The sequence below is a fragment of the Apaloderma vittatum genome, unplaced genomic scaffold (assembly GCF_000703405.1).
Source record: "Apaloderma vittatum isolate BGI_N311 unplaced genomic scaffold, ASM70340v1 scaffold2991, whole genome shotgun sequence".
Classification (NCBI taxonomy): Eukaryota; Metazoa; Chordata; class Aves; order Trogoniformes; family Trogonidae; genus Apaloderma; species Apaloderma vittatum.
The window spans coordinates 1-20,538 of NW_009700617.1; the positions used below are offsets into that span (position 1 = coordinate 1).

At 37.9% G+C, this 20,538-nt stretch overlaps 1 protein-coding gene across 1 annotated transcript; it reads right to left on the reverse strand.

Moving 5' to 3' along the window:
- Window positions 1–1,102: 1,102 nt before the first annotated feature.
- On the reverse strand, window positions 1,103–20,323 carry IFT80 (intraflagellar transport 80; the record flags this gene model as incomplete). The annotated part of the gene is made up of 13 exons (XM_009878798.1): window positions 1,103–1,275; window positions 1,373–1,462; window positions 3,280–3,451; window positions 4,220–4,367; window positions 5,038–5,173; window positions 5,890–5,954; window positions 7,937–8,100; window positions 9,049–9,123; window positions 9,480–9,598; window positions 12,037–12,216; window positions 18,456–18,593; window positions 19,565–19,654; window positions 20,214–20,323. Coding segments are annotated over 13 exons (1,660 nt in total), but the record flags the coding sequence as incomplete, so codon positions are not given.
- Window positions 20,324–20,538: the final 215 nt, after the last annotated feature.

A 20,538-nucleotide genomic window follows, 5' to 3' on the forward strand; every position in this document is an offset into this window, starting at 1 on the left:
AACCCCTAATATTCTGTGATTTTGTGATTCTCAATCTCTAGTGCCAAGCAGTGTTACATTAGCATCAGTAACAGGGCGTTAAAGCAGCCAGCAAAGGGGACAGTCTACAATCCATGCTATGAAAATCATCCAACAATTATTTGTGCTGACAACGTCACCACATCAGCGCTGGAGTTTGACAATGGGAGTCTTTTCAGTTCAAGGAAATAAAGCAGAATGGTTAGAGTTTAGCAGCCTCAGTTATAATTTTTAGTAACTCCATTGCAAGTCAGGGATTGCTCCTGAGCGGTGTCGTCACACACAGTTCTGCTGGTGCCACACACCATCTACAAACAGTCTAGAGTGGGGAAGATCAGTTATTGGATCAGTACAACCGACTGCTCCCACATCTGTTTTTGTCTCAACGGCACAAGCAGCACTTCTGCTTGATTTAAACTCTTTTTAGATGACGCATATCAGGCAACACAACAAAACTCGCAGATAGGTGGGGGAAAACCAACTTTTTGCCCACAGTGACATGAATATAATATCACAGAAATTAGTAGCAAATAGTCTCAGAAGATTCTGTTAGAAAACGTGGGGTTTTGTTTAAAGGAGAAATTCCTACTTTGTTTTCTCAGGCCTAATTCATATTTCATCCACCTACACAGTGCTGGGAGCCTGAATAGCCACACATCTATTTTTAGCACCAAGACATTTCAAAAGAGCCTTAATTCTCTGAGGGTCACACACAGTTTGAGGTATTGCTAAGGGCTTTTCTACGTTAACAATAAGAAAAAAGCAAAATGTTATTCAAAAATGCTTCCAAGCACATTTTGGACATTTCTCACAGAATACTTTTATCTTCTAAATATAACAGAAAAAGTTACTACTTTGGTTGTTGTTAGAATATCATAGAATCACAGAATGGCATAGGCTGGAAGGGACCTTAGAGATCATCTAATCCAACCTCCCTGATTTATTTTGTCTTTTTGCAGCTCTAGCTAATTACAGGTAGGAAATTAGGAAGCTAAAAATCTGCAATAGAACAACCAAGCTCTATAATTTCCAGGTTACCTTGGTAAAGCTGCTTATAAATGTATTGTATTTGAAGAAATACTACCTATCCCAGTGGAAAAGGTTAATGTTGACTTGGATAGCTTGATAAATCAGGCCCGTTTGAAGCAGCAGGGTTTCAGCTTCTTGGGTGTTGCCACTGAAGAGCAGTATATGAGCCATCCTCGACTCCTTCGATGGAAGATCTTTGATGGAATTGATGTACTGAACTTTGTCAATCTGTGAAGGAGACGTACAACGGTTTAACGAGGGAAATTAATTAAGAGAATCAGCTTTGCAGCAATTCAGCTGGAAAGAAACAGCACTGCATTCTTACCTCACCGATTGAGGCGTAGGCGATTTCTGCCGTAGCCATGTCTTTGTTGGCAACCGCCATCGCAGCTAAGCACGCCCACATAGTTTGATCCTGAAATTTCCAGGGGAAAAAAAAAAAAAAGCAACTCCTAAAACTCCAAATATTGTTAGCATGCTAAAAATGACTTCTCAGAGGAAGTATCCAAGCCCTGAAAGTACTGTATGGCAGCACAACACTGCTCAGCATGCCATTTACCGAACCACGGCCTAAGTGTCTTAAGAGAAAGCCGCTACGGAATTAATTCTCAGAACTCCCGCATTATAAAAACGCTGATATTGTGATCAGGTGGGACAGAGAGCGAGGCTGAATGAATCCTCAGTTTCCAGCATCTCGGCCAGTACGGAACCCTAGCCACAGCGTCACTTTACGATCTCATCGTTGGTCGCCACTTGTGGATCTACGCTGGAAACCAAAGCATTGCTTGGGGCTACAAAAAAAAAAATTATTTTAGCCCAGCTCGTCTCAGCCTGGCTTCATAAATAATTGTGCTGGAACCACGATGCTGAAAATAACAGTAACTGTATTTTTACTGTAAATGTACTACAAAAGAAACAAAAAAAGGAAAAAAATACTTGACTGTAGAACAGGCAATGAGCCTGCTGAAAAGTAAATGACAGCTTCAAAAAGTTCTGTCTCCTTCAAAAAGTTCTGAATTAGAAAAACTTAGTGGTAATAATAATATTACATCCTTGTTTTCTGTTTCCATAACTTTTTTTTTTTTTTTCAACCTTAAGGAAACATTTAGGAAGATCCTGAAATTTTGCTACCCCAGAAATGTGAATAGGCTTCACGCTGAAAATAAAAGATTCTCTTACAGTTCTTCTTGAGAGGCAGGCCTTCCTCACTCGGTGACAGATACGGACTAATGAGGAAAAGCTCATTAAAAAAGGACAGCGAAAACCCACGATGCCTATATTGGCATTTCATTTAAGCAGCACGGAAAACGCTGAAACACTTTTCCTCGGAAGTACGATTTAACGCAACAGATGACTCTGCCGCTAAGAACGAAGAGGAGGAACGAAAAGTCTGACACAACAAAATCCTTGAATTAGAAAACTTGTACTAATCAGAAAGAAACATTATGATTATTACGACCTGATAATGATGTTTTCCTTTTTAAAAGACAACGTGTTTAGATTACTCCAATAAGTTAACATAGTCTTGTCTTTGAAATCCCAGTTCCCACTGGCAAATATTGGAATAAAAGCCGACTACTAAACAGGTAACACACAAAATAAAAATCATTATACAACCCAAGTTATTTGGATGTGTATTGATTTAACACTGCGAACACAAAACCCCTTGAAAAACACATTTAAGGTCAAGATAATCACATGAAAGTGCTACACTCTTTTCTAGGACTAAACTGGGGAAAGGAAGCAGGGCTGGGGGGATTTTTGTCTGTTTTAAAGACCGCCAGACTCACCTCATCTGTTGCTGTTGCCTAAATAAATACGAAAGAAAGCAAAGGAAAAAAAACAAAGTGAAATAAAATACGAAAAAATACCAGGCAACTGCACGTGGAGACACAGATTTTTATTAATTGGTTATTGGAAGGCCTAGTCCTAAAAAATTCAGCTTATTGCTAACTTCTGTGAGTGTCTGTTCAATCCATCTAGACGTCGGGGTGAATAAAAATAAGGGGTTTTTTAATTATGTAAAATGAAAATTATGGAATTATGTATACATTTATCACATAATTATGAAAAACGCATCATTTTTCATGGTCAGCCCCAAAATAATCAGCAACAAAGCAGAAGAATGGAAGTGAGATGTACCATCTGCTATGGAATTATTAAAGTAATAACCTGCAAACATAAATATGACAGTGAAATTGTATCTGAACGTTCCCGAAAAGCAGCATTTACCTTGACAAAGCGACACAATCTGACAGCGTCTTCCCATTTAGAACTACTAACGTATTCATGAAGAATCGCGGGGTAAGGCGAAATATTAAGGTGAATAAGTGAACCATCTGCTCTTCTAATTGTTACTTGATTTCCTACAAAATGCACAATCTGGGGATTTTTGCTAAATTCACTGGGTAGAGAAAGAGAGGTCAGTTAATATTCACTTCTTTCTTGCTGCAAAGAACTTCAGAAACTGAAAGAAATCCTTGTTTCAAGATTACAACATGATTACACTTCATTTTCAGAGCATGTAAAAAAATCTAAGCACTTAGTTATTCAAGAGTTACATCAAACACGTAGTTGTAACATTCTCTAACAATAAAATTATAGTTAGGCACGTTCACTGGCTGTAAGGCAAATGCAAACTGAGCACTTGTGCAAAAAATTTTCAAATACATTTTTAGGTAAAAATAATTTGTGCTCCCCAAACTCTCGCAATGAAATACTGCATTCAGGTGTTCTTTATGAAGAATTTTGTATCACAAACTACACAGGCTGAAGTAAACATGAAAAGTAAAAATGCTGAACTAGAATTAATATTCTCTGTGGCCTACTTTCTTGATACTTTAAGTTTCCAATAGATACTTGAAAGAGATTTTATTTTTTTTATAAACAACTAAGGTAAGATTAAGAGATATGCTTAAAATTTTGCTTTTGCCTCAAGATGTTTTTCTACTTTTAAACTGTGCATTGACTCTTCAACTCTCAACTTTAGGACACACCTCATAAAACACTTTCTCCTCATCTCCTAATCAAGGCGTAGTAACATGAGAAGAATTTTAAAAGTTTCAACCCTGACTTTCACTTCAGCTTTCAAAATTAACGTAATTCTTTAAGGAATGAGTGAACTAGTTAAAAATACAGAATCATACTATTTAGACCAAAAAGGATACATTACCTTGCATCTTTTTCATACAGAGTTTTGGGCAAAAGATCTTTATCAACGTAGACTGTGTTGGGGTAGTACCAGACCGTAAAGCGGGTATCCTGAATCCCGCAAAGAATGTTAGACGCGTCATTCCAAGCCAGAGTTTGAAGCATTGTCCCTTAATTTAAAGAGAACAGAATCAGAAGTTTCAAAATAAACGTACGCTTCTCAAAACCGTAGGAAAAAAGTCATTATTAGTCATTGCTCGTTCCTTTCGTAAGGGCTGGTTTTAACGCCTTGGTTTGGAAGGTAACATCTTACAAACTTCCAGGCAACTTCAGTCCTCTCTTTTTGAAATAAAGACCTTTTCAGAAAAATGTTTTTTGGACTTAGTTTTGAGACTGGAGATCAAAATTAACACAGCGGTCAGACTGCACCTTCGGGCTCACCGGATCATGCATCTGCCGACAGCATTTAAACTTCTAATTAAAAATATTATCAACTTAAGAGTTTGCATTTGCAAGAAAAACATCTCAAAGATTGTGTATCGGATAATTCTGAGGAATACATCCCTCTCCAATATAACCTTGGCTGTTGCTGGCTCTGGAATGCAATAAGTGCTTAAATGTTAACAACTGCTTTACATACACCTGGTATAAAAATTTTCAGCACTTAGATAAAATGTATTGTATTTTTTTTCCTATCATTATCTTCTGAAAGCCACATGACTATTACTAATGGTTTTTCAACTCTAAACTCACTAAAAAGCACAATTTTGTCTCTTGTATTAAATAAAAATATACTTGCTTGCTAGCATGTAGTTATATGCTATTTTGAATTTTTCTTACCTATTTTGACAATTTTCTGTTCTTTTCCAAACCGTTTAACTGAAGTAATGTAAAGATCTCTGTTCTTGTCAATAAAAGCTATTTTTCTTTCACTCGTAAGTCCTTTCTGGTCCAAAGCAATCTCCACAATTTCTGACTGAAAAGGAAAAAGAAAATACCTCATTTTTATTTTGGAGATTCGTATCATAGATGCACGGGTTAGTCAAACAAACGAACGCTTTGCTAAAAACAAGGCACAAAGTTCTTGAAAAACTGGATTGTGAAGATACTTGTTTTGTAGTAAGTTTAGGAACTTCCTATAAAACTACAGAAATACAAGAGGCAGTGCCAAAGCAAAAGCTGCCTAAAAGATGAGCGTTTACTCCTCTCGGCAAAGGAGCTGCCTAATTTTGGTTTTGTACATATCAGAAGAGTGAAGAAAAACAAAATGCCATTTAGGCAATCGTTTTTGAAGGGAAACCAGTAAAAAGCTCAGACTCAAGACAGATTAACTTTTCACTGATGTTCTTTTCTTCAAGGTCAGCACCACTAAAAGCTGCTTTGGTGTACATGGAAAGGAAACTCGGTTGATCGGTTTTGCCACATAACGAAACTGGTTACGTGCAGTTTCAAACTCTTACGTGCTTGGAAAACACCCATCAGGAACCAAACCCAACCTATAGCATAACCTTTGTGCAACGATGCTGCGTAACGAATCTGATTTTTATTATTTTGTAAGAGTCAGCTACAGTTGTCAAGTTCCTTTCTATTCAAAACCTTTAACAGGTTATTAGACATGTTATTGAGGGAATCCAGTATGGATTCTTAACTTCAAAGTATAACGAGAAAGAGACATTATATCCTCCACCTTACCTTATGGGTTAGAGGCTTTCCATCACCCAATGGCTTTCCAGATAAAGCTTCAAATATGTAGATAACTGAAGAAAAAATAAAGAAATATAGGGTTTATTAGTTAAAAGCAACAATTCTTCACAGACTTTTCAAGTAGTCCTGTTAATTTTCAAACCATAATTCACACCAAGTGGCCACTTACTTCTGTGTGCAAGGTTTACCAGTGACTTTCACACTGGTCAAAAAATGAATCTTAGAGTTGGGAAAATGTAATGGTCACAGACCTTAGGAATCTCATTTTGCAATTGGAGCGATGTGTGAAAAACTCTCCTATATCATTATTTTCAGAGCTTTGATCGCCATTGAAACGCAATGCTGTGGAGTGATACAGGACTGAGAAAATTGGTGTGCTACTTCCTGCCCCAGCTCCAATGGTTATTTACTGAAATGACACTGAGTTCTATTTGATGCAAGTTTGTACCCTGTGTTCTGAATAAATTAATGTTAGCAAGGTTATCTGATAGATTTACTCAATCTTAACCGAGAATTTTGATGAATATGAAAGCTTAGGAAGTGATATCATTGACTGACAGATCATCCTCAAGGAATTAGTATCAGCCATGTGGAAACCTGCCCTTTGAACTATTGGGTAAAACATCCTTCAGAAGCATTCTCCATCTTATTACTGTCTGCTCTATTTTGAATTCTTAATACAGAGGTGCCCAGGCTTATTTTCTTCCAGAACAGCTTAAGGTTTCTGCTCATCATGATGATACAGTTAATGACAATACATTAATAATTGGCTCCCTCAAAAAGTATGCTTTATCCAGACATATATAATCCTTGCAATCTTTACCAAAAGTCCATCTGGTCTGCTCTCTTCCTGTTTCACCCTCATTTAAAAAAGAAAAAAAGAAAAGAAACTCCCTCACCTACATCGTTCTTTATTTCTGGGGTACTGCCTGTAATTTAAAGCACGTGGTTCTGCATTAGTTCATGGAAACCACAGCTGTGAGAGAAACATCTCAAATGTTCAGCGACACGTCCCACTGACGGTTTCAAGGCATCACCTGGAAGGAACACACTACAACTCGAACATACGTGTTCCTTCCAAAGGATGGCGACGCAAACACGCTAATCCTGCTGGGCGCTGCCTCCCCCGGGACACAGGATGTTGGTTTGAGGTCGATGGTTATACAGGCAGAATTAAAAAAAAAAAAATAAAGAAATAAAGCCCCCAAACCAACCAACCAAACCAACCTGTGCCTGGCTGTTCAGAAGCAGGTGTTTGGGAAGCATTGGGTGAGTTTGCGGAGGAGGAAAAGCAAGGGTTTGGCACAAGCGTTGCTCGTGGTGGCTGACTAAATACACAGAAGAGAACTAGTGGTTCCTGAGAAGGGCTGTTTTTCTCACTTTTATGCATGGCTCCCCACATGAGGTTTATTTTGCTCGAGCTATACAAGCCAATTTTACTGCTGCTACGTTAGCTGTAAGAAGGCAGATTCAGAGAGTTGTAAAGAAAACCACCATATCCAAATGACGAGTAAAAATGGTTAACTTTTCATCAGTCTATAGTGTTTACCAAGGTACTTCAGAAAACAAGTCTGAGGTTGTTTGGGAGTTTCTTCTCCCCCTTGCCATCTGGAAAAACTCCTTGTCACTTTACAATCCTTTGGAACTTAAAATATGTATTTTCTATTTTTAATTTATACGTATAAAACCAAAGGGCATTCTCTCACTTTGAGAAAGCAAACAGCTACTGGGTGGTTGTTTTTTTACACACACATTCTAGTATCATGGAGCAACTGCCCCTAGGGTCAGCAGTTCACTTTTGAGAACAAGATCACCTCTCCCAGCTTCCTTAGAGGTTGAGGAAGGACTGTAAGCGCAGAGGTGCTGAGTATTTTTCCAGATTACTGAAAGAGGAAGAATATCCAAGCAGCAACACTGAAGCACAGCGACTCATCTCTCTCCTCGTTTCAGAGTCTGCTAAATAAAGTTAAGTGCAAAGATGCCGAAAATCTCACAATGAATTATTAGCATGGAACTACTAGAACGGAGAACTTACCCTTTTCGTCAGCTTTGTCCCTCACTGCTAAAGTATCATTACTCAGAGATACTGTCTGGGCATTTAAAAGGTCTGTTCTCATTCCTGGAAATTTTGGAGAGGAAATTAATCTTCCTTCATACGAATACAAATAAAGCCCTCCGCCATCTACGAGAAGAAAATGCCTGCAAAAAATAAAAAACGCAACTAAAAAGCAAATCGCAAAATAGTACAGAAAAGCATGATGACAGTTTCAACAATTAGAAGGTAATTGTTTAATATCCTGCAAGTGTCTGCAATTAAACTACATTATTTCATTTCAAAGTTGATATTCTTAATATTTCAAAGTTGATACTCTGAACACTCCGTATGGAAGTTTTAATGTGAATGTTATCTTCTTGCATGAGAAATCCTTATTATCTGGAATCACTATGATTTAATCTTTTACAGATATTATAAGATTTAAATCTTACCACTCCCTATGACAAAGCGTGCAGCTGCAGACAACGCTCTGGGTACGTATGTGAGAAACAACTTGAAATATTTACAGCCAGCTTTGAAATAGCACTACCTGTGCCATTTCCTTCCACACCATAAGCAAAACTCAAGATTTTTGGATTCTGCTCCTATTGTTTGTTCTTAGAAAAGACTCTCTTCCTACACTTAAAGATCTGTTTGACAAACAATTTTCAGGAACTATAGACTAATTTTATTTTTTTTAATCTAAGAAAAAATAGTGATTACTTGCAAATATAAATACAAATATGTAAGAACAATGAAAGTATTTATTTTTATTTGCCATGCCTGGCAACGTTTTCACTAAAAATTTGAGAGCAAAGATAATTTATGTATAACATATTCGAAATCAAAAAAAGCCATGTAAACCACCAAAAGCCCCAGATGTCAGTGTCACACCAGGATATCTACTTTCTTCTATAAATAAAAGTATAAAGATATCTAACGTGTGAAAAGATTCACTACCGCAATCACAGACCTATGGCAAATACATCAGCTAAGCATTTACATGCTACTTAGCACTACTGCAAGCTTTTTGTTTAATATTTCAGGATGTTACAAACTTTTAGGAAATGCAGTTCACATCTAATAGTGAGCAGTCCAAGAAGTAAAGTTACCTTTCCGCTTGTAGAATCAAACTAACTGTTCCTTCCTTCAGGTCAAAGATCAGCGGTGTATTCCAGTTCTTTGTACTGAAAAAAAAATAAAAAAAACCCCAGCATTTGTTAAAACTGCTAATCTTCACAAATCACGGCAAATAATGGAGTTGAATTCACTAGGTAAAAAGTAAAACACACATTTTAATCACCTAACATTGCTAAAAAGGGAGGTTTTCAAAAGGAAAACAGCAATCAGCCTATGAATCAGAGTATCGTGTTCTTAAAACACGATGCAGGATTGAATCATTGTAGACAACGAAGGTTCCACAGGATATTTCAATTAGTTAATGGAAAAAAAAGTTATCTAGTGTACTTCAAATAAAGTTTCTGTTACCCTCCTACAACTCTTAGCTAAACTCGAGAAAGCTTCACGAATTCGTACGACTTACGAAAACACGTAGCACTGAAGAGAAGTTGAAACAACCAAGTGTCCGTAGTTCAAAGAAGCCTTAATGACCCGGTCCCGGAATTCCAACAAATCTATCGCATCATTAATAACATTGTGCACCTAATAAAATCAAATAAAAAAAGGTTGACTAAAACAACAATAACTGAAAAGAAAGCTAACTAGTGAAATATCATATTCTGGCTTATTATAAGTACATGCTGATACTATTATGCCATTAGGAGAACAGATGTGTGTGGGAACAAGCTCTTTCACAGCACTGGTGAAAACTCGGGCGTTCTATAAACTCTGAATAAACAATGAATAATTCCTGAAGAGCGGGATGGAGTTCCTCAAAAGAAAAGAGTAATTAACATGCACTTGGAATACATAAGGTACAAGCATGATACTATATAAGAGGTTGACATAATAATCTGAGATTAAGAATGTTAAATTGCTGGTTATTTAACCATTTGAAATAAAATCCCATCACGATCCCACCAAAACAATTCAGTAATACCCAAATTTGGGTATAGGTATGTTGTCTAGACGCTGAGCAGCTCTATTTTAACGCTACCACCCTCTGAAATAAGGGAAGTACAGGAGACAGCCACGGTGAGCAGGTTCTGTGAACATTTGCTCAAATGACAACGTGGCAAGAAAATCACAGTTTGCCTGCAATCAACACAGACTTCTGGGGTTTTTTTTTTGTTTTGATGGTTTTTTTCCCCTCAGTTTGGGTTTCGGGACTTTTTGCTTGTTGGGGTTTTTTTGTTTGGTAGGTTTTTTTAAGATGTCATCATTCTGAGAGTGGTAACTTCTTCTCGATTTTCTCCTCTATGCAACCTCTTGCAAAACAAGGAGTGAACTCTACTCTTCTGAAAGCCTAGAAACCATTTCCAAAGACACATTAATTTCTGTGTCCACCATAGTGATATGTCCATAATTATCTTAGCTATTGCAGTACTCAGAAAAAAGAAAAAAAATGCATCCTGAACTTTTTTGTAGGCGATATTTGCCTACATAAATATATAGCAATAAAATAATAAAAGAAAAAACTAGTCCTGAATCGAGGTCAGCTATACTTCCTCCACTTTGAAAAACCCTGGAGATTATTCACAGAGCCCGTCTGTTACGAGTCGATGTCTAGGAATGAAAGAAGAAATGCGAATTTTTTACCTGCTAATTTGTGTTCCCAGACACTGACTCATGTTATCCCACCCACCGGATCAAATCGTAATACAGTATTTCTGTTGTTACAACTTTTCCCAATTACATATTAAAAGAACCAAGACCAAAAAACATTAAAGGGCCTAATGAGGAATTTAGGAACTTGACTTCGATATTGAAAATACTGGCCTGGTCTCCAATACCAAATGTGTAATTTGGAAAAATCTGTAAGAATGGAAATCTTATATTATCCCGGCGTTCAGAGAGTGAATGTTGTGAGTCAGTGTCTGGGAACACAGAGGCCAAATCAGAAGGTAAAAATTCATATTTTTGTACTAATTCCCAGATATTTGGTAACCTAAACGTGGACTCGGGCCAAGATTTTTTCAAAAGACGGATCCTAAAACTGAAGCTCTAGAAACCACATATGCAGGGCTCTGTTTCATTTCCAGTGGTGCTGAGACTTGGCAGCTCCCACCGAGGTCGATGTGTGTTGCTCAGCCGGAAGCACCACGCAGGTACCCGACAGATGTTGTACGACGTACGACACGTTTCTGCAGCTTTGGTGGATCTGAATTTGGGCTGTGCCACAATATGCAGTACAGAAAAAGAGCAGCACATACTGACTCCTTACAGTTATAGCCTGCACCCAAATTTATCTGGAAAAGCAGCATTCATCATAGCTTCGTTAACAAAAGGAATACAGCAAATCTTAGTAACGTATTAGCTCGTTAGCATCGCCGCCTCCAACAACTCATGAACGCAAACAAGGAAGGAGAACTCCTCTACTTCATGTACACGTAGTTTTGCAGTTTCATCTTCGCTGGCAGTTACCGCGATACTAATGAATAGGACGCTTTGGTTTTGGCAACTCTGTTCGCATTGTTTTCTGCATAAACATTTTCATTGCACTCGAAACGATCTCTCAGAAGCGGCCTCTCGCAGCTCATTTCAAACGCTCTTCGAATGAGCTCGGCAGTTTTCTGTTGGATAAAGCACTTCTGAGTCGCGTAATTCTGGCCTATCTGGCAGTACGGCTTGGTGTCCATGAATCTGATCTTCTGTACAACTGAGAAATATTTGCACCGTTTGCTAACCCTGACTATTTTATCATAGAATCACAGAATGATTTGGGTTGGAAGGGACCTCAGAGATCGTCTAGTTCCAACCTCTCCACCATGGCAGGGACACTCCCACTGGCTCAGGCTGCTCCAGCTTGGCCTTAAACACTTTCAGGGATGGAGCATGCACAACCTCCCTGGGCAACCTGCTCCTGTGCCTCAGCACTCTCAGCATAAAGAACTTTTCAGTTCGTCTTAAACGTTTTCAGTCGCACAAACACGGGATAAATAAAAGACAACGTGTGCACAGTTCTGAACTGTGTAGGTTACCTCCATGGTTCTCCTCTTAACTAACGTTATTTCGAAGTTCTTCCACTCCCAGCGTTGCTCCACGACATGGGCAAAAATGACGTGTCCATTTCCACACGCTCCGGCCAGTTGAGTGCCATCAGTAGACCACGCGATATTAAATATGCTGCCCGTGTTCGGCTTCTCTAAAGCGTAAGACCACTTGCAGAAAAGAGAGAAAGGAATTCTGAAATTTTTTTTGGTACTTTCTGGAAATGATTCACTGCAATCAATAGATTTGCAGGGTTATATTTTTTTTTAAGAAATAGCAGTGAGTGTTTTACTACAGCTTGAATTAAACAAATTGAAGGGATTAGATGTCTTAAGTCAGGTTCTCGAAAAACAGGGCTGAAACCAGCCCACCAGGTATGGCAGAAATTAAATACCTTAAGCACCTTAGGTAAAAATTAGTCACCATACAGGACTTTATTCTTAAATTCCCCCAGCCCTATGTATGACACTTTAAAGTTCAGCTGGATCCTTATTAATACATTCTTGTCAGACACTAGAAGAATTTTCAAACCAAGACATTTGTTTTCTATTTCTTGCATCTTAGAAATACAGTTCATACCAATGACCCCAAATCTCTGAGCAAGTGTTTCCCGGAAAGCAGGTGACAAAAAGTGAAATAATCTTTTTATGACCTTCTAGTATGATATTAAATCAGGTTTTAAAACAAGAAGCAAATCTCAACTATCGCCTTTCCAGAGCTGTGAAACAGAATATTTAAAAAAAAACACTTGGCAATTGAAGACCTACCTGAATATTCAAATACATACGAAATTCTAAGAATCAAAGCAGTAAAAAAAAAAAAAAACGTGACTGAAGGTAAATGTAGACACTGGATTCTCCTGAGTTTTGGACACATGATATTATACCACAGGGAAGCAAGTTGGAAGAAAATACTCACTTAATGTTTCTAACACATTTCACCTTCTGATTTCTTTTGCAGTACGCATAAAACCCCAAGAAATACACGAAGTCCTCACATGATTTATACAAAACAAAATCACAAAAATTATAGTAAAATAAAGGCATCAGGCTTCAAGGGGCAACAGCAAGGAAACACAAGGGGATAAAATTCAACCTCCCGGCTTCGCAGAACACTACGCAAGACGACCTACTGAGTTAAGGCTTTCGCTGCCCACGTGCTGAAGGGCGAGCGAAGGACAGTGTCAGCGCTGGCCGAATTTCCAATTTCAAGCACTCAAATTTTAAAGCTTCAGCTTCTCTGTCTCTCGGGTGACAGACGTGCCCTTCACCGCCTGCGTGATCTCCAGCTGGGGAAGGTAGTTACAGGTGTTGGAGAAAGGTCTATAACTCGCTTTTCTGTCTCAACGGGATGAGTTCTGTCTGAAATGCTCTAGAGTAATTAAGAGCACAATATTTAACTACGTCTGAGATCGTTACATGGCAGAGGAGTGAGCTCTTGAGGTTGGAGGACAAATGACTGTATGAGCACACTCGGGGGACGCTCCAAACGCCCTACATCTGAGACGTGTTTCTCACAGCTGGCCAGATGTGAGCCATCTGAGAAGAGCTTGAAGAAGTAACGTTTCAAAACCGAGCAGTAGGATCCTGCCAAGCAGAAAGGCTCTTTCTAAGGTCATTTCCCTCAGATCAAGAATCTACCTGTCAGTCAGAATGAATAATAAGGGGGCATCAAGCCATCAGCTAAGGACCAGTTTAAGAAGCTTGAAGAATGTGGCTTTGGTGCTACTGAGGAGACACACTGCAGCTCTGAGAGCATCCATGTCCAGAACTATTCTTTTTTTTTTTTTTTTAAACTAGGAATCTTTTATTTTCAGGTGGTTGAAATACTCCATAAAATATTTCCAGATTACAACATAAATTTCTTATGAAATTACATATAGCAATTACAAAGTTTTATTTTCCAGTTAATTCTGAAAGCTCTCGGTGTAGCTCGGAGCACTCGAATGATTCATACTCCCTGCAGATGCCCGGTACATTTATCTTGTACGTAAAATGTTATAACAAAAGTAATTTAACTCTCCATTTGCAAGGCAGGATTTTAAAATCCAAAATAACTGTTAAGCATTTCCTAGATATCTTGAGTTTTAAAAAAGTTTTAAAAGGGCATGAATATGCCTATATGAACGTTGTTCTAACATTAGCTGCAATATTATACTTTGTCATTACTGCTTGGCTTATACTTTCCCTGTGTCATAATTAATTTTTCATTGAATTCAGCAAACTCTCTCGAGAACTAAAACAGTAGTTATAAAAGTTTCATTATATGAAATAAATAGATTAAAGCAATAACTTAAGTTTCCCTTTTCTGATTGCACGATACAGTAAAGAAGATGAAGCACTATAGTCACTGAATACTCCATAAATAGAGACCTAGTAGGCTCTCGAGATGCCAGTGAAATTATCTCAATGAGCAGATTTGGAGAATTCTGCGTCTCAGGAACAAGCACAGTCTTTCACATGGATAATACTGATGCTCCAAGACTCAATATGAAGGATCCAGTTAGTTATTTGTTCTGGACTGAATGCAATAAATTAAGAACGGTTACACTCATAATACCACAGCGTAACTATTTGAAAAAAAAAACCTAAACAAAACATAGTGAAGAAAGAATATCTTCTTGTATTTTAAATTATAAGAGTAATACTGATGTCAGCTGTGCAAAGCACACTTGGTTGTCCCCGGCTGGTCTCTGGTTTTGGCTCTCTCCACCAGCACGTGGCGTTTCGAACAGGGAAAGCTGAACTCACGCCGATTACCGCTCAACTTCCCCACAACATCAGAATCTACACAGCACACCTCATCCACCCGCACCGCAGCGCAAACCGACCAGAAACTTCTCATCGGAAAATGACTGTTAACATTTGGATGGGATGGAACGTAAATGGGATCTTGCAAGGTTATAAAAATCAATTCTCCAAAGCAAATCCATACTCAGGTGCGTTAGAAACGTCCAACTACGCACACATGTATGGAATTAGCTTGTGGGAGCTACAAAGGATCCCCGGTGCCGCCCTCAACTGCTGTTGGACCCGGCCCCAGTAATTATGAAGAACTAAGCCATGACCTCCAGGTGAGGTATTAAGCTGTGTATTAAAAGAACAAACAGAGGATATCTAAAATTCTCCCCAAATCCAGGCGCGTTCTCACCGTTATAAGATCCAAGAACTAAAAACAGGACGACAAACTGTCCCATATAAATTCTTAACCTCAGAAAACGAAACACTGATGTAGTTCTTTAAATAGATTGCTACTGCCATAGATGATCCTCATGTTTTCATCTTCTTCCAGAAGTTACGTTAGCCAATTGCAAGAAATTAAAAGATGACATGTTGTAAAGAATTGGTCAACAACGTAACTCTGTGGGAAACCTATCTGAAACATCTTTTTCTTTTACTGAGCTACAAAGAATTCAGGATCATGACTGTTTAAAGGTAGATGAAATAGAAACAGTGCAGAAAAAGCCCTCACTTTCGTTACACTGCCAAAAACAAGGCTCTGTGAAACACGACTCAGATTAAATATAATGAGATCGAAGCTCATTGTAACGCTATACAAAACAGATTTGCTTGGGTTTTCATCGTGCTCTAGTTTAGGACAATTCCCCACTATCAGAATAATATGAAAACATACACACTCTGCACATTTGCTTTCAAAATCTTTCTTTTACATTTGTGTAAATCTAAAGTTAAAGGAAAAATTACATTAACTTCACAATAGTCAGACAATTTACTGTCCTGAATAAGAACTGTGGCTAAACACTTAAAATATTTTCAAACTTGCTCAAGTTCAAGTCCGTATCTTTCGGAGAAAAAGCTGACTAGAGACACGTTATCAGAGCAGCTCAGTATTTTGTAGCCACAGCACCACACTCGCTCTTGTTTTAAATGGGGTGGCAGGTGAGGAGGAGCAGAATGTTTTATTTTCTACAGATATTAGGCAATACTCCCTAAATTTTATTAGATTTCCCAAATGTTTTTGATATGCAAACTGCCCACCTGCCACAATTCACTCTGTAATACAAGAGAAAGGCTGTAGAATGTACAAAATAATTTAAAAACATGAAGTTACAGATTTATGCAGAGAACTGCTTTCACTACAGCATGTTTGCTAAGCGTAGCGATGAAATCAAGAGAGCAGTAAATCAAAGGGCAAGACTTAGCAGTCAAACAAATATGGGTTTATTTAGGAAAACAAATTCGAGATAAACATCACCAGAAAAAAAAGGTTCAACAAGAAGAGCACAATTAATCTGGAAAACGTCAACCATCAAAATTCAAATTAAACTGATCAATCCCCATTAACATTAAATAAATTATTAACGCAAGAAAATCTGAAAGGCCTCCCCAAAACAAACGCATAAATATATTCAGTGTTACTAAAAAATAAAGTTGACGCCCAGATTTGCTAACTTGTGTGGCAATTCTAAAAGGATTAATTTGACCAGTGTTTCACTTTAGAGTTTTTTATCAGTTATCCCTCCACACGCTCCAAGGCACTGGGAAAGCAACCTGTCACTGGAGCAGATGGGTACGGTCCATTTTCTAAGATCCTTACGTGGGAGTGGAGTGGGGAAGGAGGAAATCAGTGAATTTCAGTCATTCTTACCATCTCTTACTGTGTAAATATTTTGACCTGATCAGCAATGTCAAGGGAAACACGCAGAGCCACAGGAAATAGCTTACATAAATGAACTTTTGAAGCGCTGCCCTCCATCCAAGTGATTAGATTCTGAAAAGCTGTGAACACCAGGAAGCCTGAAATCTATCCGTCAACACATCGAGCTTCACATCTCAGTATTTATACCCTTCAAAATTAATCTTAGCTGCCTCTGCAGGATTCATGATTGTGGACACAAATTTCAACATACACGTTTGGTCTTCTGTAGGTATCCAGAATAATTTCTTTTATACACATAATGCTATCAAAGCAAAAGCGGTTTTTAAACAAAGAAATAAAACTTTCTAAAGTTACTATTATAGTTGCAGTTTGGGGTTTTTTTTGACATGAAGCTGCTAGAACGACGTATCCATGTCGAAAGAATAGAAGAACAGAACATAGGCTAACAGGATTTAATTTAATTATGTCCCCAAACTGAACACATATGCTAGAGAAGAGTTAATGATATATATATCGCCTGATGGCTCCCTCAGGAGCAATTTGCCAATAGAGCTCCATTACATCAGCCATAATAAAAATGTCTGTGTTGACCAGTAAAAGGCAGGTCTGGTTCTCTTCAAACTCCATCACGCTGGTGGTATGCGAATCATTCTGCCTTTTCCCTCAATACCAGCAAAGCTACTTCTTCAGTAACCATTTACGTTCAATGTCAAACTTTCAAGAAAACTCCTGACTTTTGAAGATAATAAACGATCGTCGCTAGCTGCTAAAGAGGCCAAAGCATCTGGCACCAGCTACCAGACACGTCTTGGTGTCCTTCAGTGCCGCGTAATTAAGTAAAAGAACCCCGAGTTTTATGAAAAAACAGACCTATCTGCGTTAGAATTCCAAACAAAACCCACAAGCCTGTTCGATATTAAATGCTGATTATAAAATTACTGGTTTGCAGCTAGCAGGAGTTTGAACCATGCTTACAGTAAATTATATTACCTAATAACTAGCAAGAAATACAGTAAGGCCCTGGGGATGGGAAACAAGAGCAATATGCTATGCAACAGCACACACGACAGCGGAGAAAGAAATCTACTATTTTCCTTCCTTTTCCGCTGCGCCAGTCTTTGCCACATTTAAGCACGAACGTATGTTGAGTGCAAAATGCAATTTAAATCGTTGGCCTCGCTCACACAGGAGCAATATATTTATTTCAGTTTCCCACTTGCTGATAGAGCTCAGTGATCCCAGTACTCAGACAGGAGATGGCAAAGAGGTTGTGGGAGATGGCTTAAAGTGCTGTTTTGAGAAGAAAATACTAATCCTAAGGGCTAGTCTGATTGTTCAAACCAATATATGTCACATAGCGTAGCGCTAAACAAAAAAAAAACCAGGATATTGTTCTTCTACCTCTTTTTTTTTTAAGATGGGTAACTGCTATACACTCCTTGCTTTTCACGGTTAATTTTATGATTTTATGATTGCCTTATAAGAGATTCTTGGAAACCCTGTGTGTTTTTAAGGGGAAAAACCTAAAAAAATGAACAGAAAAATGTAATATCCTGAAAGGCAAAATATTATAAACAAATTTCAGCCAACCCCAAATCTATTTAGGAGCACAGTGAAGTAGATCAAGAAGGCAGTATCTCAGTCAGATGCACCCAGTAGAAAAGAAACCACCACTAGATTTTGGTAATAAAAATACCTGCCCGTACACGTATCTCCTCAGGAATATTTACTGCACTATCCATAAATGTGTGCAATTCCACATCGGCTATTTCTTGGAGTTGTTACTTACCCCAGTTTTATCACACAGACGCAAAGTATGAAAAGAGCCCACAGCAAATAATTCCCCATCCACGGCCCAGGCCACAGACGTGATTGGATATTCATGGGGCTGCGAGCTGTACAGCAGACGTCCATAACTGTCCCAAACCTTTAAAAAAAATAAAATCTTTATACAAACGGAGTTTGGGCAGATCTTTGCTTGCTCTAGAGCTGCCCTTTTCCCTCACGATCGCCAAAGTTACAGAAATACACGCTTTGTTTCAGCGTAAATAGAAAAATCACATATATTGTAGTTCACTTCTCATTAAAGGTTGTTTCTAATCAATATTGGTGCAAAAGACTTTGCTTTGCTGCTGTGGCAAATGTTACGTTATTCCGTACAAAATATTTTGAACTAATTAAGTGTTTTTTTTCCTGCAAATTACTGTAAATCTGTAAAATAACCACAGGGTTTATTCCATTTGCACTCATTTCCCAACAATGCGAGGCACCTCTGCAAATTTCCAGGCCAAAGATTTTTTTCTTACTGATTGAAATCAACAGAATAAAGAGTAGCTGGTTCACAGAGTGACACAATTTGATTCTGGCACTTTGATAATTAGTTTTTTTGAATTTCTTAATTGTGTATGTTTTTATCACAGCCATTATACACTTAGAGAACGGTATAATCAAACATGATACAATTAAAAATAAATTCCTACCTAAGGGAAGAAACACAGCAAGTGCTTTAAAATTCTAACCAAACAATTTTCTAAGGGATTCATGAATGCCCCTTTAATAAAAACCAGTAGTTTATCTCTTCTAATTTTACATGTCACAGTTATACTGTTTCAAACAATCATTTTGGTATTTCTACATATGTTCCTTTTGGAGTTTATTTCACTTGCATTTCATCTTTTATTCTGTCATATTTTTCAGACACATTTCTAATTTTATGCTTCTAGACACAACGAGACAAATTTACAGAAACTATAACTTAGGGTAATGAGTTTTCTTGAAGACTAAAAGATTCACATTTCATTTTGATCTTCCAAGTATTATTAAAATTAGAAAATGTCAGAATACCTAATATACTTTTTTCAGTCATTTGATTTCCCCTAAAAACCTGACTGTACTCACCTTATATTTACAGTCTTCACCCGCGGAAAGAATAAGATCATTAACTGAGTTCCAGTCAGTTTTTAAAATAAGTCCATCATGGGCTTTCCACTGAAATGGAAAAAAAATAAATTAAGCATAGATGCAACAAGTCTGACAACTTCTATTTTTCATGTTTATCATCCATCATTTACTAGCATTTATATACTCTCCAACGTAGACTGGGGTTTCCCGACAGTACAAATGCAGAGACGTCATCTCTTCTGCAGAAAAATAAATAAAGCCTGAACAAGGCAGAAGGAAAGCACAACAACTTGAACTAAATACATATTCTGAGTGATTGCTTCTGCTTTTCACAACGAATGATAAGGGAAAGGCTTCTGTATCTTTTGGGGTTTTTTTTCTTTACGGAAAGGGAAATGTTTAATGACATGCCTAGAGAATATTCAAAACCAAAATTGACAAAATGTTTTTAGTTTAGAGAAATGAACAGTCTCTTCATTCCATCAAAAAATAAAGGAAAAAAAAAAAGGAGGGGAGGGGAGAAAAGAACAGTACATACGCTGCATGGAAAATATTAGTACAAACATTTTATATTTGGCAAACTTCTAAATAACTGAAAAAAGCTGTCACATGTAAGTGCGAGATAACCTCGGTGTGTTGATGATACCTGCAAAACCTTCGCGTTTGGCTGAAGCGGTTTAATAACCAGCTGCTTCCCTGAAGTGTAGAGAACTTTTTCAGAATCAGGTCCCCAGGCTACCGAGTACACGGGTGTTCCTGCAGGCAGAAAGCAAGAAAGAAAACATTTCGTGTGACTTGTCTGATCAAATTATGCAGGAGCAGACTGGTTACGTAAAATCATGTATCAAAAACTCAAGAGTGGGCGCCAAAGGGGCAACCACTTGTCCAGTTCTACATCTGTGTTACTGAAAATGTGTGTGACTTTACAACTGCTGGAGGTATCTCCTTGTCTCATACTGTGCCTACCCATT